Here is a 27,647-nt window from a genome sequence, read left to right on the forward strand (position 1 = left end):
GACAATAAAAAAGACTTCTTTTATCACATGTAGAAAACATTTAAGATCAGAATTGGCACTAACTTAATAACAATTTAACAGAAGATATGAAATAATTTTACATAAGAGAAACATTCTGATAGTAGCTCTGAGGTGTCCAGATAGCCATTGTTATTTCACACTCATTACAGAAACATTTTAAACAGTGTTTAGTCACTGGGAGTAGAACCATTGTTTGAATTGAGCCTTTTTCAGAAATGTTTCCTCCTTGGAGGAGCTTATGACAGCGATGGTCAGCTGATGAATATTTTTTTATATTGCATTCATGCATCCACTGCACTAGTTTCCCGTGGGTGGAACATTTTCATGGAGATACTGCAGAGCCAAATCTGTCCACTTCATTTCTTGCTCCTTCACAGACTCTGTTGTGCCACCATTGTCTTGTTCTGGTTCAGGAAGCTCATTCTGAGAACAAAACAGAAGTACAATGCATTCCCCACATAATACGCTTCCTGAAAGGAGCAGATCACTAAGGCTTCATATGGATAAATACAAAAATCCACAAGCGAGAGACCAGAGGGTGCATCTGAACGATACATATCATACATACTGATCCACTTAAAAATTTTACTAAGCCCAGTTATGTTCTTTTCACATGAATATGGTGATTAATCTGAAAGGTAAATTGGTTTTCCAGGACCCTGGGGCCTTGCTATACACTCAGACTGCACACGCAGTGAAGGAGAATATTTAGCAAATGCAAAATAAGTAAATAACAGTGCGATGCAATTATTCCATTGCTTGTTTGCAATGTGTTTCTTCTGCTGTTGCTGAGAATACAGATAGCGATGCACTTATTATAGCTGTTATTAAGACAACTGGTTCTGTAACATGTTACTTTCCTATGGCAGGTGAGAAATCCTTCCTCCTCCTACATGCTGAACTCAGGTGTGGCTGTGCTACATCAAGAGCAGAACTCAGAAACCCCTACCAGGTGCAACACAGAGCTACTCACAACACAGTAAGGGGGAAGTATAACTTAACTGAGATCTCATTTTCCTTTCTTCTTTCTTCTATTATTTGTTCTCTGTGTTGCTGTATTGGTGCAGTCACACAGAGTGCGTGTTACTCTGCCAGATACCATTTGGGCAAGAATTCTGAGATCTAGATCTCTGGAAATCCCAGCATGAGCTAAATGATTTTTTTCAGTTTTGAAAACAGCATATGATCCAAGCCCATCTGAGTTCATCGGAATCTCTCGAGTGAGCACTGGATCAGATGCTCAGGACAGGCTCAAATACCACTTCACAGCCTTATGTTTGCTTCTTTACAATGCTGCTGAGTAAGTCTCCTGTGAAGTTGTGCTAGATTTTCTATGTGATTGCAGCCAATCCTATCCCTGGGGATCTTTATATCCACAGCTAGGCCTTTCTTTCTATTGTTAGCTGATGAGGCTTCCTGCTCCGAAGCTGCCATCTGTATGTGACTGTAAGTAGCTCGAGAGATGGCTGTAAGGAAAGAAGCAGTAATGTTTGGACACAGGGCAAAGGCAAATGTCATCAGGGAACTAGTTTATAATAATCAGCCTGCCTAATAAAGGTTATCGCAAGGAAAGGGGGGTTTGGGCTGTTGTATCTGAGAATCACAGTTCTGCAAGATCATTCCCTCAAGCTCAAATCTTGGCGGAATAACTTGTGTGCCATATTTTGGAGGATTTTGGAGGTGTGTAGCTGCTCCTTGCCCTCTCTGAAAAGACACTGGTGTAAGGGCTAAAGCTTGAGCCATGTCACCAGCAACGTGGAAATGCCTCTGTGCTAAAAGAAACTACCAGCCTATCAGTTCCCATGATCTTAGCATGACAGCTTGGTAAGTGCTAGCCAGGGTAAAGCTTGCATAACGGAAAGAACAAGGAAAGGGAAAATCCTCAGATACCTGTCATTCCCTGGTAGTTTCAAAATGGCTAAGGAAGGACATCAGTGTGGGAGATCTGAAGCTTTAAGTCTGGGCTTTGTGGGATCAGAGGTAGCTTTTTCCCAGTTGCACCTCTCTGGCTTCGTAGCTGTACACGGGATGAAAAGACAGCTGCCGTGCGCTGGATGCAGCACTACGAGCCGTAGTCCTACTGCAGATGCCAGTTCATTCGCTACTATCCTTGAATTGGCAACAGCTACACTGTATCTGGAAAAGACTGATTAGGAAGATGTTTGCAGAATTTTCAACTTCTTTTAATAGAATTTCAGAAGGTGGAAATGAAGTGTAACAAAGACTGCAACTGTCAGCATGAGACCCATCCTCTATGTTCTACAAACCAACTGGGAAACCACTAGTAACATGGAGGGGAAGCACAGAGAAAGGATGATTTTACTTCTCCCTGATGCCAAACCCAGAATTGTGTGATGGGAAGGGCACTCCAGTTCTGAGGAGATTTGGCAACTGGCCAGGGGAAGGGGGAGAGAAACATCTATCTCCTCATATGCACACGGGAATGACTGGCATATGGGACAAGGAAAGCGCGAGTCAGATCCATCCCGGGAACCTTTTGTACAAATTAGCTGCACCACAAGCAGTACCCTCTGTGCCATTTCTTGGAAGGGGCTGTGATAGACACACAGGTCTTAAGTCTGATTGATAAGTAGCAATTCACCTACCAGAGGGATAGCCACATCTTCGTACGGCAATTTATCTTCCCTCCATGCATCATCGATCAAATCCAGGATCCTGCCATCCCTCTGCACTTCGCTGTCCATCCTCGTGGCAGGCGAGCGCAGCTAAATCTGTGACACAAAGCAGATACCATTTATAACATCCACATCCCCAGCCACGAAGCTGGAGTTTGGACTGTGGGCTTGCTCCAGTTTTGATCCAATTCCTTTCAAGGTTAAACTTTTATGGAAAAACCTGGAGAACGACTTCATCTGAAAAGAACACTATCCAACTGAACTGCAGGTTGATGGGCAACAGAGATGAATATGCAAAACTAGCCTGCTATTATTAATTATAGAGATTGACGTGTGTTTGCAGCAGCTGGCTGGCCTTGAGAGGTCTCTTCTGAGTGGGCCGAGGCTCCGGCAGCGCCGCCGGGTGCCGCTCGCTGCCCGCCCGCCGGTGCCCGGTGCGCAGCCCACCCCCGCGCCCGGCCGGGCAGGGCGGCACCCGCAGCCCCGGGAACTGCCGCGACAGGAGAAAGACGGGCCTGTCACCCACCCCGCGCTGCTCTCGCCACCCCGGGGGGCCGCTGCGGCTCGGCCGGGCCAGGCGCCGCCAGCACCCCGACCCGCCGGGACGGGCGCGGGACCCTCCCGGGCGGCCTCGCCTGCACAGCCCCCGGCGCCCCCCGCCCCGGCCCGGGCAGCCCCGCGGCCCTGCCGTGCCCCCCGCCGCGCCCTACCCTGCCCACGGCCGGCGGGCAGCCCCGACGCGGAGTGCGCAGGCGCAAGGCCCGCGCAGGCGCAGAGCCCGACCGCCGCCAGGCCCCGGCGTGCCCGCCGTTAGGTTGGCCGCGGCGGGAGGGCGGGCGGTGGCGGCGGCGTTTGGGGGGGGCAGGTGAGCCCGGCCCGGCCCGGCCCACCGGTAGCCACTGTCCGCCCCCGCGGCGGGGCCGGGCCCACACTCAGGCGGCGGGCCGGGCTGGGCGGGCCCTGGGCGGCGCCGCTCCCCGAGAGCGGGCTGGGTGAGGGGCGGCGGGGGTGCCGGCCCTGAGGCGGCCGGGCAGGGCGGGGGCTCCCGGGCAGGGTGCGGGAGGGGGAGGCCGCGGTCCCGGCGGCTGCGGAGGGCGCGTTGCGGCGGGCGCTGCTGAGGGGGCGCCCGCGGGGCCCTGGGGAGGTGTCCCGCAGGCCGCGCCGTGCCGCCCGCCGGCGGTCAGCGTTCCTCCGGCCGGCGGTACCGGCGGTGAGCGTGCCTCCAGGCCGCGGGGAAGCTCCATCCTGCTGCGGTTTCTGAGTGCAAAATGATCCCAGTCTTCCCCCACAGGCGCTGTTCTCAGTATTCCCGGCGGCGTCGTCAGACTTTCTCCACTTCTGTATGCTCTGATTGATTCTTTCTTGAGTTGGGATGCTAAACCTTGTTGATTTTTAAATGTTCTATCATTTATTTTTTTTTTCAAATACGTCCTTTCTCTCCAGATTCGGCAGTGACGGGCCAGCTCTCATTGCTTCAGCTGTGGTCACCGGTAGAGATCGTTTCCCCACGCGGTGGCTGCGCAGGCCTTTGCTCGGTTGCCTGTGACTTGCACGTGACAACCTGCAGGCTTGAGAGGTTACAATATAATACCATGTCAACAAACCTGGTGTAGAGGTGTGTGATTTTAAGGCTCTTCCCCCAAACCCAGGTGAGCTGGCAAGTGTACAAAGCCGGCGTAGTGCGGGGTCTTACCTTGGGGCCCTGCTTAGAGCCTGACAGCAGCGAGAGCAGGTGCTGCATGGCTCTTCATGGCACTGGAGCCTTCAGTGTTGAGCTGATCCCAGCCTCTCCTGGAAGGAGCTGCTGTTAAAAGACCTGGATCCCTCTCCAGGTTTTCTTTCTGGATCTTAGCAGGCATTTTCCATGGTGGAAAATGAAATCTCTTTGCTACTCACTGAAAACTATTCTGTGTAGGTGTGGTTGGAATGAAACAAATGCTGCTACGGGCTAATGTCCACTGTTGCCACCTGGAGAACTCTCTTGGAGTGCTGTCAGCAGCTCTGGGGATGTGCTGATCTGCTGTCCTCAGCAGCTTTGCCATCAGCAGTACAACAAAGATGTTCAGCCTACTAATTGAATTTTCTTAAGCACAGACTGGACCAAAGAGAGAAAAACCACTATCAGAATAGGGATGGGATTGTTTTTTCCCCCCCCCCCTCAGTGAAATACTTGTTTTCTGTATGCGTATGGTTTAAAATACAGCTGAACTCCCAGGGACAGGCATTAATGTCTGGATGGTGCTTTAAAATGCTATAGGAGCAGGATCAAAGCTTCTTGTGGAAGTGAAAGAGCAAAGCTGAGTCTGCGTTTTCTGAAATCTCACTTTCTCTGACCTACTCCCCCTTTTGTTGATCGTGTAATAATGCTGTATTAATCTTTGAGGAAAGATGTGAGGATCTATCTCTAAATACTTGAGAAAGTGCCTAGATGTTTTGGAAGCAGAAGATTGTGCGAATACCTCCACAGAGTGAAACTAAAGTGTAGTGCTGTATCCTCAGGATGAATGTAACCATTTTTCTCTTAGTAAGCCACAGTTTCATGGAGGAGCACTGAAATAAATTCTAGCTTTCCAGGTGTGGTCCCACAGTAACTTTCATTATTTATTTTTGTTCCCCATTATTGTCTTTACTGTAAACCTTTCTTGCTTCACAAATACATGAAACTTTGATGTGTATGCATATGTACATGTGTTCATGTCTTAAAGGATGTAATTTTTAACTAAGACAAGGTACTATGACTGTAAGCTTGTGCAACTTATTTTCATAGCTTAAGGCACCAGAGGAGTTTTTAAGGAGTTTGTGCTATCTTAAAAGAAAATTCTCACAACGATAAGAACTAGCAGCGTGCCCTGAATGCGATTGTAAACAGTGTGGTCTTTCTAACCTAGTCTGTGGTAGAGACCTGGGAGAGATCTGATTTATGGATAGACTCTTACTGCTACTTGCTTACGGTTTTTCTCTGAAGTGACAAATACCCCCGTCAGAGGTGTATCCTGGCCCCTTTGGAAGTCCCTGCGTGTTGAGGGTCCACTGCAGTTTGGTGCACCCAGGAGATGGGAGATCTGCCGGTCCTAGTGTGTTGAGTTTGCCCGTTTGCTGAAGCAGAGATTCCCTTTTCACTGGTGCTGTTTGACTTAATCCTTTTATTAGATCCCATGGTTATATTGCCACAATTTGATAGTGCTGAATGGTTGCATTGGGCCTTTTTTATCTGGTAGAAAAATCTGGTGTTCTTTGTTTGTCAGATATTTGGCTTGGAGGTTCATGAGGGTGACCATTGTTCTCCTCACCTGTACGCTAACTGTAACTTTTTAAACTTCTTTCTTTGCTCTGCAGTTGGATGGAGAAGTGGCCTTGTTCGTGCATTGCCATGGGCGACCACTGCTTTTGTGTATTTTCTTAGCTGCTAAAGCCACCCGGATTTGGTGATGGAGGCTTTGCTGGAAGGAATGCAAAGAAATGGGCAGGGGAGGTATGTGTGCAATAGTATACACCAGTCATTCAAAAGCATATAAGTATTAATCTTCCCTCGTATTCAAAATCAAATCTTCTGGTATCAGACAGTTTCCATTGCTTAAATAAGGTTTTAGAATGTCCACTAGCGCATGCTGGACAACTAGTGTGCATTGGCCTTCAGCTGGTGCAGAAGCAAAGTCACTGGGTGAGCTGGCTTTGCAATAATCCCTTGTCAGATACTATAGTATTAATTGTTAGAAATTCAGTTTTATATCTTCCTGAAAGCCTTACCTCTTTTTGTTGTTGTTGTCTTAAACCCTTCTTACCATCCAGCATCAGGAGCAGTAGTAATTAAAGGTCTAAATAAACATTATTTTTTTTTGTAACAGCCTTGCAAGGTTAATGAGACATGACTTTGTTATCTGTTTTTATTGAAAACATCTGATTATTTTCTGCTCATTTCGGAACTGTGGAGTCCCATTCATCTCTGAAGAATCCTTAATGCTGCTCTTAGGTGAAAGTATCTAGACTTTTGGATCCGTGAGAGAGGCTGTAGTGCCAATAGTGGAAACAAATATTTTATGTGTTAAAGAAGTGTGAAGCAAAAGTCGCTGATGCCATTTTCGTAGTCATCTTTGAGAATGTGACTCAAGTTTACTGATACCGCATCTTCTGCAGAGAGCTGGTTGCAGAAATCAAGTTTAGACTTAGCCTTATATTAGCAGATGCTGTGAAGGAAACATTCCTGCTCTGCATAATAGCTGCTAATTTTTGGTTAACTTACAGGACAGGGTGAACTTTAAATTTAACTAATTTTGGCTCCTTTAAGAAGTATTTCTTTCCCTATAGGAAAACTGCCAAGTTGTGAAGTGTGCATATGCCCTGGGGGAACAGAGAAATTTCAATCCCTTAACCTATTGATTTCCATTTCTTTTCAGTGTTGCCTGTTTGACAGGCAAATTAAAGGGGTAAAGATCATCATGGAGTTCACCACCCTCTAGGGCTGTATCTTGCAAGCCTTAATATTGTCCCTGGCTTAGCATCTTGTGAAGTTTTAGAGGAGTTAGTTGAATTGGCTTCAATAATTGCTGCACCAAATTAGAAATTGCAGCGTCACTAGGGAGCATGCTGTCCCCAATGGATTGTGAATGTTTTATTCTTCATTACCATGTTGTCATCCAACCCTCTCTACTTAGGGGTTTGCCTGCATTTGTGATAAACTTCTGTTTTCAGAAGCTGATAGCTTGGCTGCAAGATTTCTCTAGTGACTGAAACTTGGTATAAAATGCCTGTGCCTGGAGAGCAATTAAGGCAAATACAAAATATGGATAAAACATGCTCTGGATAACTTAGATAATGCATAGTACTGAGGCAAAGGGATAAGTGTTTATAGGTACTTGTAATGGTTCTCTGTATAGAAAACAAACTCTACATTTAAAGAGTGTAGGTCATCTGTTCTCACTGGGTTTTCACAAGTATTCTTCACTGGTCATGGCCAAGTCTGGATCTCGGCCCAGCGATGCGAACGTACCGCTTGTGAGATACTGCGTTAGGGAATGAGATGAGCGGCTGAGAATTAAAGCCTGTTCCTCTGCAAGCTGATTTGTATAGAGTTCAAAGCACCGCATGTGCAGAGTTGGTCCCTTGGTGCAAGTCAGTTTGTTCTGCTGACTTTGTTGGTGTGGGACACTGGACCTGTGGTGCACGGTGCCTGCTTTGTAATTTCAAGCTCTTTCCCTTCTAGCGGTGGGTTCCTGACTTCCTGTGAGGCTGAGCTGCAGGAGCTGATGAAGCAGATCGACATTATGGTGGCTCACAAGAAATCTGAATGGGAAGGGCAGACACAGGCTTTGGAAGCTTGCCTGAGTGTTCGAGAGCAGGAACTTTCCTCTGCCAGGGCAGCTCTGCAGGAGAAATACAAGGAGGTACCTCGGGTTCATACTGTTTTCTGATCGGTGTCAAGCTGTGTTTTACCTGTTACAATACAAAGACTGAACCTGTATTTCAGAGTTTGATTTTGCATGGACATGTGTTTCAGGAATTGTTTCATCAGTTTTGATTATTATTTTTTTTTAAATATTTTAATGCTAAGCCAAAACAAGGGGTAACTTTAGCAAATAGCTGTACTAATCGGCATAGGAGCGAGCCTGTCTCAGTTGGAAATCAGGAATGGAACTTACAAAAGAGCCTGTTGGAATAAGGTTGTCTTATTCATAATTCAATCAAAGTCAAGTGATCAACTCCCTGAAGGTTCGTGCAAGTCCACAGATCGAATTGTCAAAGTTACTAGGGAGAGCACAGGACATTGAATCTGGCCACAACAGTAATCAACAGCCCAGCAACCTGCAGTCATTGGTAGAAAAAACATTTGGTAGTGTAAACTACACTAAGATACTGCTGGAAGATTCTCCAAGGGCTCTTTTACACAGCTCAGGTTTTGTAGCCTTTAATTAAGGGCCCCGGGGAAGTGCAAAAAATTTCTGCATTGGTGAAGTATCCGTAAGTGAAGGTTTTGCGTAGTATGTGAACCATAAATTTTCTCTTGTGCAAATGAACTGATGTATCTTTTCTTGGATCAGAGGAAACCAGCAGGAGTCTGGGTGTCTGTATCTTAAGATCTAGCCACGCTGGCATTTTCTGAAAGCATTTAAAATTTGTCCTTACATTTATAGCTGCTGTGTCCTATCTTTCAGCAAGCTCTTCGATACACGGATTGTTTTGGTGGCTCTCTGATGAAGTTGCCTTGACTTCTTGGATCAAAAGCCAGCTGATAGCTGCACAGACAGTTGGGGTTTTTGGGTGGCTGTACAACTACATCTCCCAGATTACCCAAGTACTGCTGTAGCTTTTAGTACTGTGATGTGGAATCTAGTAAAGAGAATATGACAGGTTGTTGGAACAGTGGGTTAAGAACTCTGTAGTTTCTGGTTGATATGGTCAGGTGCTTCTGCTGGTCTGCATGGCAAGTTTTGGAATTAATGCCTTTGTTACAGAGTTATGAAATCTGGACTCATGCCACAGGATTTTCACTCACAAGAGTGGTGATTTTTATCATACAGGTTATCACTGTTATTATCAATTGTGTTTTCGCAAGACACTTTGGAAATATTTCTTACCACCAGAAGCAAACTTTGATTTCAAAACTGAGCTGTAAACTATGGTTAAAGTCACTACTGGAGTATATTCCTGCTTTTGGTTTACTCATGAATTGTCTGTGCTGATTTCTTCTAATTTTAATCTGTTGGCTTGTTGTCCTTTGGACCTGCAGTTAGAAGGGTGGCCGCTCGGGGTTGTGGAAGCGGGGCTGGGGTGTTGGGGATGACGACAAAAATAAATCACAGGAGCGGTTGGATCAATGTAAGGGAAGTCTTCCCCATGTTTCAAAGCCTCGTTTCATTCTTTGTCCCTCTCATCTCCATGTGTTTGGAATCTCAGCTTCACCTGAGAGTAGTAAGATAACGACATGGCCATCTTTTATCTTGGTAGATAGCTTGAATTCATAATGTGTGTTTATGAAGAATTTGGTGAAAATATCAGATAGAAATAGCCTTTTGACACAAGCCAAAACTGCCAGCTTCATCCCCAAAAATGACAGCCAGAAACTGGCTCAAAGCAAGAGGCCAGAACAGGAACAGTTCTGGCCCCAGCCTACCAAAGATTTAAGCATAGACTTAATGTGACTCGCAGTGAGTGACCCCATTGAAATGTGCAGTTGTTAACAGAATTAGGATCTTCTAATAGCCATTTACCACTCCTAGTATAATGTGTGTTTGTGAAATGAATACTAATTCTAGTGCCTACTGACAACAAAGTCCACTTACATTGTTTTATTTCTTTGGTTTTTAACTCTTCATTCAGATTGGCTTGTTGCGTCACCAGGTGGAAGACATGGAAAAAGCCAAACAGGACATGGTCAGAGAATATGAACAACAGCTGAAGAAATTTCAAGAGGAGGTAAGTTGCAAAAAGAGAAGATTGATTTTTTAGTTGCCAGTTGATGTACGATGTGACAGGTGAAATACTTTGTCATTGCTTTTGTTTAAATGTCATGGTTTTAAAACTTCCCATTCTTTTGATGTTTATGTTATTACAAAAAAGAGCACTGGGCGTAGACAAAGTAATGTTTTTATGCTTCATTAGGCCTGTTTTTTGCACTTCGGAGGAACTTGGTGATGAACAGAAAGCTGTTGGATAGAAGTGTGCAGTAGATGTATTGTTGCAGTTTTCATCTGCAGAAGTTTACTGCAAAAGTGTCCTGTGTTCACCCATCCTAGTCACCATAGCACTTACTCTGAAGTTGCCATGGGTACAGGCAGCAGCAGTTAGCTCTTTCAGCGTTTCATGAAATTAAAAGAGGGTGGTGGTGTAACTGGCCTGGATCGTATGAGATAGAGAGGTGAGAATGGTGTGTCATCTCATCTTCTTTTTGCCTCCATTGACTCTGATTTTGTTAGTAAGGGTTTTGTTCTCTCAAGGCATATTAGTCTTAATACGCTTAATAAAAACTAAGTATACTTAGAAAATAGCTTTTAAAAATAATTTCAGAGCTTTCATCTCAAAAAGCGTCTTTCTTACTGCAAGGTGGTACATGTGGAAAGTCCTGCAGATGGTATAACAGCATTCCATGCTTATGCCTTAATTCTTTGCCTGTCTCCACTCGCTTGTCAGTAGCAGTGAGTTAAATGGCATGGACAGCTAGTAGAGCATTGGCCTGTGTTCTCCGGAGGGCTGGGCCTGGTTCACGCTCAGTGTAAGCCATAAGTTAAATTAATTTGGTAGCCTCTGCTTTGACGACAGAAGGCATCTGTTCTCATTTAAAACACCTAACTATTCAGTATGACTAACAGTTTTCATTCACTAGGTGTTCCCACTGGAGTTGTGGATAAGCTGCAAAGCAAAGCTGAGGTGCATTGGCGGGTCTAAATTGCTAAAGCTAAAATACAGTGTGTGTCTTGTGGCCAAAATTGCAATGTGTTGGTCTTCTACCCACACATTATTAATGTAGATGACATTAAGCTCCAATATTCCTCAGTCTTCTGTTCTTAGTACTGTTTGGGGAAATTCTTTCTGTCTCGTTTTACCACTATTACCAGTAAAATTATAAGTAGGGTGTCTAACTCACTGAGATTGTTGAAAGGATAAACCTGTAGTCTCCTGATGTGTTTGGCAAAAGGTGTTGTCGTATTAATGCTAAGCCCGTACATCTGTCCGTTCCCATTGAACATGCCTAAGTACTTTGCTGACTAAGGGCTCTGGAGAACCTTTTCTGACCCGTGCATGAGGTCTTGATTCAGGTGTATTTTCTTCTCGTGGTTATTCTGTTCATCTATGGGCTTAGCTTTCTCCATCAGTGAAAGGAGAATCATGACTTCTCAAATTCATCTGGCAAGTTTGGAAACTTTTTATTGGGGGGAGCTCATCAGATGGAAAATTCCGTGCAAGTTGCAAGTGATTATTTGCACAGAGGGTCATTTAAATGTCAAGAGTTTTTTCCTCATTCTTGCTTCTGATATGACTTTAGCATTCTAGCAGCAGGCGTAGGAGTGATATTTTTTGTTGGCATTCTCCACTCATTGTGAAATACATAGTGTATCTAAGCAGAAAATGACAGATGAAGTAGTGTTGATATTATGTATAATGGCAATTCTCAAATCTTCCTTCTCCCACTAAGCGGAAGAGTTCCAGTTCCCACCTGAGCTTCACAAGTATATTTTAGTCACATAAGAAACTGTACCTCTGTGCAGAACTACCCCTCAGCCTGCGTGTGGTGTGATGTGCCCCCCAGTATGAGGAGACGCAGGCGCTGTCTGCTGTTGCTGTGGCTGGGAGCCACCTGTGGAGAGAGGAGCTCTTGCTGCAATAACAGCTGCATGTAAACCTCCATCTTATCAATATTTCAGTCACGCTGTAATAGTGGTAAGACAGAGGTCTAATTAGAGCTGCTGATGTCATGACTTCAGTGGCATCTTGCTACTCTTACACAACTCGGCATATTTTGCAATTCGGTTGATATAATAGGCTCATTATACAACTAACAGTCTTCCCTTGCAAGCTGTGTGGTCTTGATGAGGGGAATTGTTTGTGCGAAGCCATTTTGTGTGCCTTCTTTCAAAGTGCTGTTTAGTTCTTGCCTTAGGGCCTTGAACAAAGTTGTCTGTTTTTCTGTATTCCTTGCAGTTGTCCAGGCTGAGGAGGAGCTATGAGAAGCTGCAGAAGAAACAACTAAGAGATGCTAGAGGAGAAGCTAACAAGGGACAAGGGGAGGACCAGATTGAAATGAGCCAACTGACCAGGAAGGTGGAGGTATGTAGCGAAATGGCAAGTGCTAACCAGAGTTTGTACATATTAACTGACCTGGGTTTCACTGGTGGCTGAATAGTCAACTAGGAATTCTGCTTAAAAAGTACTTTCCATCTACTCTCCAGGTGTAGCTCTTCTCAACTGCCTGTGTAATAAAGGCAGTTTCCTGCATCGGGGCCTCTGAGTACACGGGATAAACTATGCCGCTGTTCTTATTCTTAGACTAAATAAAAGGAGGAGGGTGCTGGAAGAGTAATTAATTATGTGAATGGAGCGAATTCCAGTATGGTGAGGTTGTCATCTTACTTCTTTGAGGAGGAGGGAGCTACATGTCAAACTTCTTCTCAGCCCTGTCTCATCTTTTAATCTTTCTGCTATGCTGAGCTCGATGGCACTCAATTTTCTTCTACTGTACCCTGAAGATGTGGCTAACAAACACATCTGACTGATTCAGTGTCCAATTTCTGGAGCAGACATTAGCATTAAAATTCTGTCATTCGTACTCGTCATCTTAGTGATTTCAGTAGCAGCGTGTTTTGGAAGCTAAAGCCAGTCTGAATTGTTAAACCTCTGACAGCAAATCCATGAATCTGTTAGCACTTAACATTTGTAAACAGCAATAATTGACGCTGACGTTTTTACTCAGGAGGGAAAGAAATACAGCAAGCACAGTATGTGAGGGGTTTTATACTGCTGAGTTGGTGCATCAAATGTCTGGCTAATGGTTCCCCTGCTGTGGGGAAAGGTGCATGAGGATATGGCGAGGAGTGAAAGCAAACATGGATATGAACTAGAAGGGGTCCTTGTCAACTGCATGGAAGCACTGCTCCAAGCCACCCCTGCTGTCCTTGCAGGAGTTTCGTCAAAAATCACTTGACTGGGAGAAGCAGTGCCTGCTTTACCAGCAGCAGGTGGCATCGCTGGAGGCACAGAGGAAGGCTTTGGCTGAGCAGTCTGAACTCGTTCAGGTACAATTAATATGTGCTGGAAGTTTTTGTTTGTGGCAGCAGGTGGGAGGGGAAGGAGCGGGGGAAGAGACTAATGAAATCTCTCAGGTTTGAATCCAGTTTAGGTTGCCATTGAAATGATTTTTAATGTCCCAGTGGAATAAAGTTTGCCTATGTAAGTGCTATAAGGAAGAAAGATCTGGAGTTTGTCAACAGAGGTTAGAGAAACTTTGTGCAGCGCTCCCTGCCACCTCTCCAATTAGTAGAGAAGATAGTAGGATGATGCTTTTCCAAGGAGGTGAAGACCACAGCATATGAACTTAAAATAGCTGCTACACCATGTTGTCTCATGCAAAGCTGTATACCTGCCAGTAGCTAAAGACGTACCTTGTGGGTCCAGCTCAGAGGATGATGTTGGGAAATGGTCGTCCCCTATAACACATACTTCCTCAAAGTACTGAAGTAACAGCAGTTTTCAGCTCCTGCCCTGCCCCCCCCCCCCCCTTTTTTTTTTTTTAAGTCTTGTAAAGGCAAGGAGTAGTGGGGCTGCTGTTTCTGAAAAGCTAATCGTTCAGTGAGTTAGTAGTGCTGCAGCAGAGCAAGATGAATTGACCTAGAGCACAGCTGTGAAGTCACACTGACACAATCACAGCAGACACTGATAAGAAGCTCTTGCTGGGGCCTTTACACTTAATGGGCTCCTGATTTGCTCTGGAGTGGAAGCTCCTGCAAGGAGGAAGTTTGTGATGACAGGATTGAAGCTGGCTCTGACAGGGGCTTTGTGAGAGGCTGACACTAGTAGATCTACAAATGCAGAGAGAGTCCTTGAGCAGAAGGTCTTGCAGCTCTGCTGTCTTTGTATCACTGATAGCTCAATTGTCTGAGAACAGATGTGTCCTTGGAGTGCGGGCTGGTACACTGGAGCACAGAGGAACTCTTCTTACTGTGCAGCAGAAAAACAGGAATCTGGGGAGATTTTTCCTAAGTGGCGTAGACGATTTAGGTGCATAGGTACTGCGAACAGACTGCTCGAGTCCTCAATTTCTTTGAAAAGCCCAGCACGAAATTGCTAATTTTTTTGCCTTGAATGTTTCTATGCATTTTCTATGCTTGGTTGTTTTTTTGGCACAAGGTCAAGCTGAGATCTGTGACCATGGAGTACTTGCCCTTTGCTGCTTTCAGCTGGCTTCCCCTCGTATCTTTCAGTGCAGCTTAGGGAAGCCTGGTGTTCTTACCCAGTGTGGAGCACCTTCCTCTAACACCTGTGGCCTTTGAAGTTGACAGGTGAAACTTGGAATTCTGTGCTGTCCTGCGTGTTCTGTGCCTGGAAATAAGAGATAGCTTAAATGTTTTCTTAATGCAGAAATAAATACTCAAGTAGTCTGGTACTCTGATTTTTGGGTGGAGAAAGGCTGTACTTTAAACTCTTACACCTCCTGATTATGTTTTCTGTTGTGACTGTTCACATAATGAAAAGGCTGTGATCAAAATTATACCATAGGCACAGTTCCTATAGTTTTATCAGTTATGAGGCATTATCACCTCTCTTGTGAAGACAGGCTGAGAGAGTTTGGGTTGTTCAGGCTGGAGAAGGCTCTGGGGAGACCTTAGGGCAGCCTGCTTAGTACCTAGTGGGGAGGGGACCTATAAGAAAGCCAGAGGGTGACTTTTTACAAAAGTGTGTAGCGGTGGGACAAGGGGGAGTGGTTTGAAACTGAAAGAGGGGAGATTTGGATTAGGTATAAGGAAGAAATTCTGCCCTGCGAGGGCGGCGAGGCACTGGTGGAGGCTGCCCCGAGCAGCTGTGGGTGCCCCATCCCTGGCAGCGCCCAGGGCCAGGCCGGACGGGGCTGGGAGCACCCTGGTGCAGGGGAAGGTGACCCTGCCCGTGGCAGGGGGGTGGGACTAGATGATGTTTAAGGACCCTTCCAACTCAAACCATTCTGTGATTATGTGCCAGGCAATAAATAAAGGCATGTGGTGATTCTGAAGCTGGCAGAAATCATTAGTCTTAGAAGCCGGGAGGAAAAGACTACTCAAATATTTTGTTTCAGCCTTTAAAAATTATAAAGTACTATACAAAAAGGGTATATATGAAGTGACTATTGTTAGAACCTTATATGAGAGCTGGCTTCTTAAATTTCACCAGCTAGCTATGTGGAAAGAAATGCTATGAAATTAAGTATTGTGCCTGTAAATAATAGAGCATATATCGTTTGCTAGTCACATGTTCCTTATAACTTCTTTTGTCTGCCATTAAAACAAAGAAACATTCAAAGTGAGCATTCTTGCAAGCTGTTAGAACCAGATATTTACTGCATAAAGCAAATGTAATTGACTGTTACGCTGAGTTCGGGTTTAGATCTGTTTGGTGGTTGTGGTTTTATTTTTCATTGTGCAACAAGAGCTGCTTTCTGTCCTGGTGTGGAATTAACGACTAGGTAATCTTTAGCTTGTGTATGGTATTTGTAAACCTTCTTAGATGCTGCTGTTTCTCCTGGCCAAGCCTTAGGTTAATGAGCAAAAAACAGCAGGCAGCTTTGTTCTTAGACAGCTTGTTCTTGGACAACTCGAGTTGATCTGAGATCCTCTTTTCCCAGATTCTTTGAACCCCTTTTAGAATAATAGGTCCCCCTCTTTTTTTTTTTTTTTTTTTTCACATTTATTCTGTTTGCCTTCAGAAGTTTTACCCATCTTGTAACCTGGGAACAACACTTTCCCTAATTCCCTGAGAGGCAGTGTTGCTTACTTTGAGAATGTGGCTTGTTACAGAAAGAAATCTGTAGTTGTTTTGAGTGTAATTTTGATACACTGTGTTTTCTATAGTTTAGCTTTAATGCAAACCAGTTGCTCTTAATAGACTCAGCTCGCCAATCGGAAGCGGATTCTGGAGTCGGTGGAGTTGGCCAGCCAGTCGGAAATCCAGCATTTAACCAGCAAGCTGGAGAGGGCCAATGATGCTATCTGTGCCAATGAGCTGGAGGTGGAGAGGCTTAATGTGAGAGTGGATGACCTGACTGAAAACAATCGGACGATTCTGGAAGATCAGCGAAGAGTTCAGGAAGAACTAAGGCAGTCCAAGAAAATGTTAGAGGTCAGTGGAGGAACTCTTAGGAAACTGAATATAAAGCATTGCTTGGGAGAAGTGGCAGGAAGGCTCTTCATTCCAGAGCACATGCCTCTTTCTAGAGCCTTTGTGGAGTTCCTGGTTGGCCTCAAAGCTGGTTTTGTACTGTTGTGGTGCTCTGCAGTGTTTCCATGGGTTCCTTACAAAGCTGATCAGTGTCTTGTTGCTTTACAGCAACCTGATCTGATCCATCTTGCAACAGTCATTCCTTCTTCCTCCCATGCAGGTGCTACAAGATGAGAAGATGGAACTTCGAGCCACCCTGCAGTCTCAAGAAGATTTCATTGAGAGCTCCAGGCTGCAGCAGGAACAGTTGCAGGAAGAGCTGGCTAGGCTGACTGAAGCTCTTCACACAAAAGAACTCCTCATCAGGTAGCATCTCTCAGGTAGCAGGTTCTCCCACTGAGGACAGTAGAAGCATTTTCCTAACAGCTGGATCTGTATGGGTTGATACAGAGAATGGTACGCTCATTTCTCGCAAGTCCATGCAGCATTTGCCAAATCACATTGCTTTTGAAATCAGCTGATACTCAGGGAAGAGTGTGGAAGGAATCTGCTATACACTCAGCTAGGTTTCCGGAGGCAGCCTGGGTTTTTGAGGGTGTTTTTCCCCAGGCATTTTCAGTCAAGTGCTGGAAGCCTTTCAGGATTTGCTAATGCGTTTATTAACATAGGCGAAAGCTCTCGCTGCTTTATTGATGGCAGATCCGAGGGTCTTGGTCAGGTAACGGCATACGTGACAAAATCATCTTGGCACTTCTGCACAGGCAACACGCCAAAGCTGTAGAGTTCTGATGGCCATATCCAGAGGTTTTGGTGTATGTTACCTGACAGACACACTGTTCCTTGCAAGGACGTTTCTTCTTGGATGTGTGCTGATGGCAGGGAGTGTCTGGATCAGGGAGGCCAACAGCAAAATAGGAGGTGGTCTTTTTTAACCCGGCCTGCACTCCCAACAGGGGGCTGTCATCCAACTAGTATGTTTGCTTATTCACAGCGCACGTGGGTGTCACCTGCTGTTGGGTTTTGTGTATATTTTTCAGAGCATTCCAAGAAAATGGTGGTTATGTTCACTGTATTAGTGAACTCAGATGTGACATTTCTGTGCTGAGATTAAAGTTCAAGTTTCTACTTAGGGCCTTGGAGGAACGCTTGCAAGAGAAACAGTTGTCTTCTCCGGGGCTGGAGCTGGAGCGTATACTACTGCAGCTGGATGTTGCCCAGAAGAAGGAACAGCACTTACAGTCAGAGATGACTCATCTTGAGAACAGGTAGCTGACTGCTTGCTTCCCCTGGCTGTGCAATGAAACCTGGATAATAATATAATACCTAATGCATTGTATTCATCAAGTTAACCAGTCCCACTGATTTCTGTAGGCTTATTTTAAATATCAAAGGGCTAAAGAAATCAAGTGCTATTCATTTTGCCGTTTAATAGTGAGACTGTTTTGCTAATTGGTTGGCTGCTTTTCACTGCACACTGTGGGTGTTTTCAGGTTTTAGCTTGCTTAGTCTTAGCACCTTCATTCGTAATGGGCTAAGGAGTCTTTGTTAGTCAGCTGGTAAGAACCAGATCTAGACCTTCCTGTGAAATAAGAATTATAAACAAGTCTTCCTCTCCAAGTTTGTGGTTTTCAGACTAATGTTTGCATGGGAAGTTTGTAATCTTAGTATGGTAAAGAAACAAACAAGAAACAGCTATTATCTGTTAGATCAGGTTCCTGATCTCTTTTGAAATGATTTTGGTAAACAAAACCAAAGGATTGGTAGGGAACTTTTTGGTTAAGAGTCCGGTTTCTGTTATGACGGACATAGGAGGCTGCTTGGAAGATCAAAGTTTCTCTGACCACGTCCTCCTCCTTGGGGTATTCTAATCTGTAGTTCTAAATTTGGTACGCAGCCTGGTGTCTTCAAATGCAAGGTGTGTACAGCTGAGCAAAGAGCTGGATGAGACTATCAAAGAGCTGCAGTCAATGGAAGAACACTGTACTGAGTCAAAGGCAGAGATGAAAAAGGTAATGTTGCTTTGCTCCTGGAGGGTGGGAAAGGCACTTGTGGAGCCAGCCATTCCCATGTGTGTCCTGTGCCTCAGCAGTGCACAGTTAGCAAAGCTCCGAATGGGACCAGGGGCCGGGAGTGCTGTGGAGGCAGGGATATGCTGAAGGGTAAGGGGCAGGTCTGACGGGAGGAGTTGAGGGGGCGGGTTTGCAGGTTTCTGTGCTTGGCTGTGCGGCTTGCTTTGTGAGCAGCTGTTAGGCCTACTGGAGCATGTTCAGAGAGGGGCAATGAAGCTAGGGAAGGGTCTGGAGCACGTGTCTTATGAGGGGTGGCTGAGGGAAGTGAGGGGGTTCAGCCTGGAGAAGAGGAGGCTCAGGGGAGACCTTATCGCTCTTTGCAACTGCCTGACAGCAGATTGTAGCGAGGTGGAGGTCAGCCTTTTCTTCAGGTAGCAAGCAACAGGACAAGAGGAAATGGCTTCAGGTTGCAACAGGGGAGGTTCAGATTGGATATTAGGAGAAATTCCTCCACCAAAAGGGTTGTCAAGCACTGGAACAGGCTGCCCAGGGAGACGGCTGAGTCACCTTCCCTGGGGATATCTGTAAGACATGTAGATGTGGCACTTAGGGACATGGTTCAGTGATGGGCTTGGCAGTGCTGTCTTAAACGTCTTTTCCAACCTAAACGATTCTATGATTCTGCATCACGCAGTACTTCTGGAGAGACTTGAATTAGTGCTGGAGGGGCAAACATGCAAAGAAATTGAGGCCTGGAATCCTGACTTTAAGCCTAATACAGGCTCCCAACAGGATGAAGAGCAGGGAGGGAATGGATTTTGCTGTAGTTTGTCCTATCGCACCTGGGACAGACCTTCAGAAGTGTTCTAGTCTGTATGTGAATAACCGAGTTTGTTTCAGGTTTGATACCGAGACACGAACTCAGGGGCTGGAAGAGATGGAGCAGCTCATCTGCTGTGAGGACCTCACCCTGGTGTTCTGTGCACCCAAGGGAGGCAAGCCCTCCAGAAGGCTTGAGTTTTAGTGATGGTCTAGATCAGTTAGTGTAAGGCTTTCACTGAAGCTTGGTTAGAGTGAGACCTTACTGGACTTGCGTGGAAAAACCTCATTTCTGTGAAAATCTTTCATCCTTTATTCTGAATGTACAGAGGTGCAGATCTTGCCAGAGATGTGTGCTTGGTTACACATTTAAACAGCCACGCAATAAATGAATCTTCTACAGGCTGCTGGGGAGGAAAAAGAGATTTATTATGGTTGTTTCTATTTTATGTACTTGGGAGGCATTGAGGTGACATGGAGATAAATCACCTTATGTATAGTATTTACATGGCTAGGCAGAGATCATCTGGTTCGATTTTCTAAAATGCTTCTAATTCTCAGAAAAATCCTGGAGCTTTGGGTGGTTAATATTTCTGGCTAACAGAATGGAATACCAGGGAAGAAATCATGCTATGTTGTTGTTCTGTTATGTCACTGAATAAATATACGGTATGCCTACCGGAATATTGTATGCAATGCAGGCCTGCCATCTCAAAAAGGATTGAATAAAACAAGGTAAGTTATGGAAAAAGATGACCAAAAGGATGGAGTGTTTTTTATACAGGGAACAGCTGAATGGAATAGGACTTACCAAACTGGAAAAGAGATAAATGAGATTGAACGTACTAAAAATAAAAGCCTGTCATGTGGAAGGTAAATAGGGAATGATTATTCTCTCATAATGCAGGGACTAGTGGTCATCAAATGGAGTTATGAAAACAAAAGAGGTATATTTTTACCCTCTGCATAGCTAGCTTGTGGAAGTTTGCCATGGGTAGCTTTGCTTGCTACAAGCTGATATTGATTCAAAAGACTTAGGGCAAATCCATGTAAGAAAAGCCTGGCTGGAGCTATTTAAAGATACCACGTCTGGCTCAGGAAGGCAGAGTGGCAAATTGCAAGGTTATATTATGAAAGTGTTACTGTGCTTGCCCAGTGATGGTAAATGTTTGGGTATCTGTTGGTCACGGAGGTAGAATGGTGAACTAAAGAAGCTATGATTTGGTCAGTTATGGGTCTTCTCCAGTACTCCACAGCATGTAACTGTCTTGTCTCAGTTGGCAGTGTATGGTGTGGAAAAGAATTGGGATGAGGTGGTTTTCAATCAAGAGGGACAAGCATGCACAGAGGGCTCGTTACATAGAGCTTTTTGTTTTCCAGTACTTAGATTTCACATTACCATATGCAATGCTTTTGCTTTTTTTTGCTGAAACATCTTTTAAAAGCTCGTGGGTGGTGTGTGCATATCTTTCTCCAGCTGAAAGAGCAGCTCTCTCAAGCTGAACAAACTCACAGCAGTGAGCTAGAAGGGATGAAAAGGGAAGTCTCCAGGTTGACACAGGAGCTGCACCAGCGGGACATCACAATTGCATCTGCAAGTGGCTCCACATCAGACCTAGAACAACGGCTGAGAACAGAGATTGAAAGAGCAGAGAGGAAAGCAGTGGAGCACAGGGTAAAAAAGGCTGAAGACTCTTATGCTGTCTCTTCAGGGGATCTGAAGGCTTGGAATGCCATCCTAGTTTTTAGCTATGTTGATAGTTTCCTTCTCTCTTCAGCCCTTTAACAAAGGCTTTGAGACCATTCTGATGCAATCTTCTAATTTACGGTGTTCGCTGAATCTGTCTTGCTGTTTCTTTTCAAACCAGTAGTTGGAAGTCCACAGAATTATTTGAGATCACTCGTGCTAACTAGGCCTGGATGGTGACATCTTTGAAAACTAAAGTAAATGACTGTGCATGATTATTTGTATGGCCTTCTCTGTAGGGTCCCTGCAGAACTAATGGCCCAAACCTTGCTTTGTACTTGTGCTTGAATTGAGGGTGGAAGATGCCTGTAGGGTGTTGTGGGCATGTGTTGTGTTCTTTTTCCTGAGTTTCTTGTTTGTCTCCTCAGGTACTTCTGGGCCAGCTGGAAGCCTTGAGGCTGGAAAACCGTCATCTCTCAGAGGTGCTGGAAAAAACTGAGCGTGGTGTGCTAGAGGTATGCATTAGGGGCCAGAGGGGGGGAAGGGGCTAGTGCTGTGTATCCCCTACCTGGGTGCCTGGGCCTCTCAAAATGCTTGGTAGAGTTCAGTGAACTTAAAACCCAAGGGAAAGGGGCAGTTTGTGAGGAAATAAGGTGCAGGAATCCTGAGCGTCTTGTTTGGTCTGAGAGTAGTGAGAAGTACTGCAGAAACAGAGCCGTTGTCTCAGTTTCTTCTCCATGGGGTCTAGCCCATGTTTTTAGTACATTTTATTACATTTCTGCTTTATGCTAGTTTATCTCAAACCTCTGATTCTAAATCTCTGATGACTTTTTGACCTGTCCCAGAGCTGTAACTGCTCCAGTCGTTGCAATTTCTGGGTTGAGAGTGTGTTCCCCTCCTGGTGAGGAGCCATTCAGCAGGGCTGTCCCTTGCGCCCCACAGGCAGGTTGCAGCCTGGGAATGTGGGCTGGGTGCCTTGGGGCAGTGCACTGGGAAAGGGTGCTGTGGTGGGCTTCTGCTGGTGGGGCACTCTTGGGGCTAGATGAGGTCACCTTGTCCAGAGGAGAGAAGGGGAGACTTGGCAGGAGTAGTGCCTTGGAGGTGGTTCATTTTGGTGCCTGTGTGAAGGAAGAAACTGTTAGTTTGCAAGTTCTGTCTCACGTAAACCAGAATGGATGCCTCACAGGGGGCAAGGGATGGATTCAGACAGCTGAAAACCTAACGGGGGTGTATCATCAGAGCTTTTATCCTGTCAAATGTCAATGCTCTAACATTAATTCGGGGTGACTGTCAAATATGCCAAGTTCTTGGGAAACTGTTGAACAGAAGCTTGTGGCTGGTGAGATGGAGAAGACCCAAAGCTTTCCTAAGGGCTGGTTTGGGACTGAAATGACCTAAGGCCCACTACTTTCTGCTTTAAGTGCCTGGTGAGCTTTTGCCTGTTTGACTTACTAAAAACTTGCTGGCAAAGTGCAAAGCAAGGACCTATTTTTTTTTTTTTTTTAAAAAAAAAGCCCCCCAGCCCCATGGCACAGGAGCTACTGATCTTGGCCAAGATCTCCTAATGCCTGTTTGGAAGGTCCCTAGATACAGTAGCATGTATGTATTAGCAGCAATGAGAATGAATTAAGGATCTAAATTTAACGGAATGGGTGAAAAAGAAAGTGGGACTGTCATAGGAGTAGAAAAAATGGGAATTATATCCACCTAGCCTTGTAAGGAGAAGATGGGGAAAGAAGCAAGTTGTTTGGAGTTTCAAAAAGAAAAAAACCCACCACAATTCAGTTTTACCAGTGGAAGTTTCTAAAGGGCTATGGGTCATCCCAGGTGGGGAGGCATATGTGCAGGCTTTTGTAATTATTACCATAGGCCTTTGCTAATTTGAGTGAGTGGATCTAGAAGTGTTCTTGCAAACAGCTTTGCTGGTAGGTCACATGAAAGGTAGTTTCTCCATGAGAGTGGTTACTTCTCATCAACAGCTAAGCCACTGCCATATGTGTTTCTTCACACCTGTAGGAAGTATCTGGCAGAGTCTGCTACTCTGATACCTAGGGAGTTACTGAGACAGTTCATGTGGGTGCCACCTGAGTGGCATCAGCTTTGGCCGAGAGGCTTCCATCTTAGCTAAGGGAGGGAATCCTAGAATATACAGCTGGAGGAAAACTCGAGGTCATATAGTTGTTCTCATTATCCCAAGGCCAGAGGCAGATACGTCTGAACTACTCTTGATCTATATTTTCCTCTTTTCAAAAGCATCCAATGGTGGGAGAGACTTCCTTTCCTAGGCAGGCCAGCACAGCTTGTCTGGATGCAGACGCAGTAATTGATTTGCTATTGTGAAAGCCTTGAAAATTTTGCCAGTCAAAATTGAGATTAGAGGAATCACTTGCTGGCCTTTGCTCTGCATTTGACTATGGTGTCTTGCAAATCAGACGTTTCAACTTCAGACACTTCAGCTTCAGCCCTTCTCTGTCTGTTAGGGAAAAGATGTCACCCTAAGAGCATTCAGTGAAGACTATGCTGTTGAACTAAATAAATTAAAGTCTGAGAACCAGCAATTGCGGAAGGATCTAGCAGAGGCCAAAGCAAAAGTGGAGCTCGCTCAGCAGGTCTGCCAGGATGAACCTGGGGGCACTGGTCAGCAGATGCAAAGCGAAGAGCCTGAGGCTGGGGATGTGCGGTGCAGGTGAGTATTGCACGGCCCCAAGGACGCACTTCCTTATTATGAAAGAGAACAAGGCGTGGAGATGTGTGGGTTTTTAATGATGTGCTTTATGTATAGTATCTATCACCAGCACATAATAGGTATGGGAGAACACAAGGACTGTTTTGGTATCTGCCTTTATGCTTTAAGTAGTGCAATAGCTTTTAGTCCCAGCTGGTTTGCATTCTGCAAACCCAGCTACTATTTGACTGTCTTTTGACTGCCTTTGCCTTTTTCTTTGATTGAGAAGCAGTACATGTTCTTTTCAGTGAAGGGATTAGATTCGGTCCAGGTGGCTGTGCTCCTTTCTGTTGCAGTACTAGGATGTGCAGGCTGTAGGTTTTGGTATCTACAATAGCAGAAGAGTGAGAGAGAATTCCTTAGACATCTGCATCTGGAAGCGCTTCGGCGACAAGGGCCACTTTGGATTGCTGGGGCTATTAGTAACCTGTATGTTAATTGTTATCTCTGCACAAGTTTTTGCTGAAGTTCAGCTGCTAAAAGGCAAACTGTCGAACAGTTACGTGTCCAAACCTGCCTTTCAGGACAACTTCGGAAGCACAGCAAAAACATGATGAACAAACAGAGAGACTACATCACAAGCCTGATGGGACTGTTCAGCATCATCAAGGGGAGCCCCAGCGATGGGGAGCTACTGAAATAGGAACTGTGACCCCCAAGACTGGTGAGCTACACACCCAGACCAGCAGGAAGAACTGCATGGAGTCACTTGCTTTGGGCGCCTTGCTGGGAACGGATTCTTCGCTTCATGTGCTGGATGGAAACGAAGATTTTGCGGATGAAGCGTCTGAGCGGTCCGTCTCAAGTCGTCAGAGAGGATCTGTGCCTTTGGTGAGCAGCTCTGTAGAAGCTGGTTGCTGTTCAACAGCTGAGGATATACCTAGGTTCTCAGCTGGCAAAAGGAGCCAGATGATGAATGATGCAGAATGTATGATCTGACTGCATGGTGTGTATGATTCTGTAAGCATACATCAAATGTTAAACAGTGAGGAAAAAACACTGCTGGATGGTTAGTACTTGGACAACGGGAGCCATGTGGTTATTCCTTAGAACTCTCTGCAGGAGGGCTTTGTGTTTGGTATAGCTGCTAAGCCGATGCCAGAAGCTGATGGGTCTGTCCATACTGGTGCTGTACGTCAGTGTGTGCCATGACCCACTTCTGTTGCTTCAGCATTCTGCTTCGGCTTTTGGCTTCGGACTGTAGTAGAGGCTCAGAGTGGCTGCAGAGTGCTGAGTATTTCAACATACAGTTTCTGGGTGAATCTGAAAGCTGGCACTGCACATCTACGTTCACTGTAATGCATAGCGGGAATTTGACTCCTCTGAATGGGACTGCAGTAGTCAGCACGCTGAACTTAGAACCACTTATGCTGGCTGATAGGAAAGCCTGAAATCGGTGCTCCACTGCACAAGGGGAGGCTGTTATTTTTCCATCGCTGATCATACCTTTTCAGTGGGGAGCAGTGTTGGCACCTTCTCTGCCCTTTAACCTCAGCTCAGTTGCTGGAGCACTTGCCCCAGATACAACTGGGACTCAATCACTTCTTCCTTTGGTGTTTAAGACCATATATCCCAGTACCCGCTGTAATTACCAGGCTGTAGGCTGACTTAGGCAGGGAGAAGAATGAAAGAGGGATGCTGAGAGCAGTTCTCATACCCTGGGTCAGACAGGGCTGTAGTATTTCAGGGAGGGGAGAGTCCCGAGTGCTGGTCCTTGCTCCAGACGTGTTGTCCCGAGCAGTCTTCGGCGTGTTTTCTCTTCTGGTTGTGTGGTGTTAGCAGTGACAACAGCTATTTTTATGTGGTGGGGAGCCCAGAGAAGAGTCCCTAAGGCTGATGCACAGATAAGCAGAGGCTTGTCAGGTCAGTAGATCTTGGTGAGGTTTAGTACCAAAAATAGGCCTTGATTGTTTCAAGGCTAAAGTAGCTTGTGGGCATGTCCGGAAAACAAATGCTGGGAGCTTAGGGAACTGTAATGCTCTAAATGGAAACTCTCCAGATTGTGGAATTGGAACTGAAGTGTGAACAGTTCCACTTCAGGGTCTGAGCAGCACTAGGGCTTGATGTTTAGTGGAAGAGAACGGGCTGCTTTTTGTTCTGGCAGGTAGAAATAAGGTTTCTAAGGAAATGCCAATATTTCTGCTGGTGTCAACTGGGACTTCCTGCTCGTGATCAGGCTGCAGCATCTTTAAATCAGTTCTTTGAATATTGAAAGGAGAGTTCTCAGCAGTAGGCAATAGTGAGGTGGGAGAGATTTGCTTGTTATCTGCAGCCTTTTTTTCTGCTTCTCTTTGTTCCTGGCTGTTGATAAAAGATCAGAAAACTGTGAGACTCCAGGATCTGGAAATAACCAGTTAAGTTCTCTTGCCAGGACGCTGAGGCAAGTTTTCTGTAATGGAAAGCAGCCCCTTAGTAACTTTGTAATTCACCTGCCAGCCCCTGTGCAGGAAGCTTCATCTCCTTGTAAATTAAGCCAAGTTTACAATGTTATTTTTGTAAGTTAAGAACTTGTGGGTAAGTGAGGTGGATAGCAGGAATAGTTCTTGACTGTAAAGGAAAGAATCTGGGGTAGTTTATTGTCCGTTGCTGGCCGAACTGAAGTGGTGCTCAGTGAGCTATGATGGGAATTTGGTCTGTGCTTCCCTTGTGGCGTTGTCCCAGGAACCCATTATTTCAGGGAAGAACAGGAGATACATAAAAGAAAGTAAGAGCATATGCCCAGTGCTCGTCCAGTCTGGTAGTTCTTTCCCTTCCCTGGAACGCATATTCTGAGATGCTGCTGCTCCCCGAGACTTTTATGAAGACGAGGAGCAGGATGTAGACCTTAAGTGTGAGGCTGCACTAACACACCCAGGACAAAACCCTTGGTATTTTGTGGTGCCCTTCTCTAGTGTTACGCTATGATGGCACATGCCGTGTCGTTCCCTCTCGTTGTTTGAAGTGGAGGGGCTGGTAATTGAAGTGAAGCTCAGTTCCCCTAAGTAAACAGTCCGTTCCTGTGGATACCTCTGGGGTCAGGGTTCTGCCTGTGAAGTGCAACAGTTGTGTAGGCACATGGAGAGGTTATTTCTCTTCAGCTCTAGCCCCTCAGTGCCTTAGAGAGGGGAACTACTGGAACGGAAAAATTTCAAGTGCTGAGGTATTGGTTTTACTCCGTGCGGTTTTGGCAAAGGCTTGGGAGGCTTTCGCTGTCGGTTGGAGACTGTTGGGAGGGACATTTACCTACGATGGAAGCGTGAGACCCGAGTGCTTAATCTGCCCAACAGGATAGAAATGGCACGAGAGCCATTTAGAAGCATGTTGAGTTCCGTGGTTTGCGGATCCATAGTGTTTCTGGCTGAAACTTGGAATAAAATAACACTTGGTGTCCCTTTGTTTCCCTGTAGTGCCCCCTGCCCACAGCTTCAGTTGGATCGATAGCTGCAAGATACCTGGAAGAGGAAGAACTGAGATCCCAGCACATCCTGGAGTGCCTAAATGCTCACATTGAGGAGCTGAAAAAAGAGAGTGAAAAGATTGTGAGACAATTCGGACACCAGGAGTAATGTTTCTTGCTGAATTTGAATGCTGGTTTACTTACGTGGTTCCAAACTGTGGCTGGGGAGGAATCTTTAAAGAAATTGCCATGGGAGCGTGAGTGAGAGGCTGTATCTTCCACTTTGAGCTGAATCAGCAGGATGGGTATTGAGGAAAGGAAGCTCCTCCCAAGTTTGATCTGATGGAAGGTGTTACACCACAAACACTTCAGTCAGCTTGCTGTAGGTCAGAAAGCTGTATCAGAGCTGTGTGTGTGTGCACTTACAAAGGGATCATAGTGTTCGTTAGAAGCAAACCATTTTCTAATTTTAATGTAAAGTATTTTAAGTATATTTTATACATGTAAGAGCACTGAAATAAAACGGAATGGAAAACCA

General features: G+C 45.5%; 2 protein-coding genes across 4 annotated transcripts; one reads left to right on the forward strand and one right to left on the reverse strand.

Moving 5' to 3' along the window:
- On the reverse strand, positions 1-3,493 carry ANAPC13 (anaphase promoting complex subunit 13). The gene is made up of 3 exons (XM_056358594.1): positions 3,368-3,493; positions 2,628-2,753; positions 1-444 (listed from the first exon to the last, which is right to left on the reverse strand). Exons 2-3 carry the CDS (start codon positions 2,724-2,726, stop codon positions 319-321), a joined length of 225 nt encoding a protein of 74 aa, XP_056214569.1. The 5' UTR covers positions 2,727-2,753; positions 3,368-3,493; the 3' UTR covers positions 1-318.
- On the forward strand, positions 3,380-27,647 carry CEP63 (centrosomal protein 63). 3 transcript variants are annotated; one of them, XM_056358591.1, is made up of 16 exons: positions 3,380-3,471; positions 4,101-4,272; positions 5,994-6,129; positions 7,858-8,038; positions 9,972-10,067; positions 12,291-12,416; positions 13,268-13,381; positions 16,221-16,454; positions 16,714-16,859; positions 17,624-17,758; positions 18,388-18,502; positions 20,799-20,996; positions 21,437-21,523; positions 23,489-23,694; positions 24,258-24,564; positions 27,120-27,647. In XM_056358591.1, the coding sequence occupies exons 3-16, from the start codon at positions 6,086-6,088 to the stop codon at positions 27,276-27,278; spliced, it is 2,148 nt and encodes a 715-aa protein (XP_056214566.1). In that variant the 5' UTR covers positions 3,380-3,471; positions 4,101-4,272; positions 5,994-6,085; the 3' UTR covers positions 27,279-27,647. The 3 variants fall into 3 exon arrangements, with proteins under 3 accessions (XP_056214566.1, XP_056214567.1, XP_056214568.1); XM_056358592.1 differs by lacking the exon at positions 3,380-3,471 and adding an exon at positions 3,529-3,649; XM_056358593.1 differs by lacking the exon at positions 3,380-3,471 and having other exon boundaries at positions 3,775-4,306.

The sequence above is a fragment of the Falco biarmicus genome, chromosome 13 (genome assembly GCF_023638135.1).
Source record: "Falco biarmicus isolate bFalBia1 chromosome 13, bFalBia1.pri, whole genome shotgun sequence".
In the NCBI taxonomy this organism is placed as follows: domain Eukaryota; kingdom Metazoa; phylum Chordata; class Aves; order Falconiformes; family Falconidae; genus Falco; species Falco biarmicus.

Coding starts and splice junctions, on each gene's coding strand:
- ANAPC13 (XM_056358594.1), bottom strand. CDS start 2,726: ATGGACAGCGAAGTGCAGAGGGATGGCAGGATCCTGGATTTGATCGAT. Junction 445..2,627: donor AAGATGTGGCTATCCCTCTG/GTAGGTGAATTG, acceptor TTTTGTTCTCAG/AATGAGCTTCCTGAACCAGA.
- CEP63 (XM_056358591.1), top strand. CDS start 6,086: ATGGAGGCTTTGCTGGAAGGAATGCAAAGAAATGGGCAGGGGAG. Junction 21,524..23,488: donor CTGAGCGTGGTGTGCTAGAG/GTATGCATTAGG, acceptor TCTGTCTGTTAG/GGAAAAGATGTCACCCTAAG. Junction 23,695..24,257: donor GCTGGGGATGTGCGGTGCAG/GTGAGTATTGCA, acceptor CCTGCCTTTCAG/GACAACTTCGGAAGCACAGC.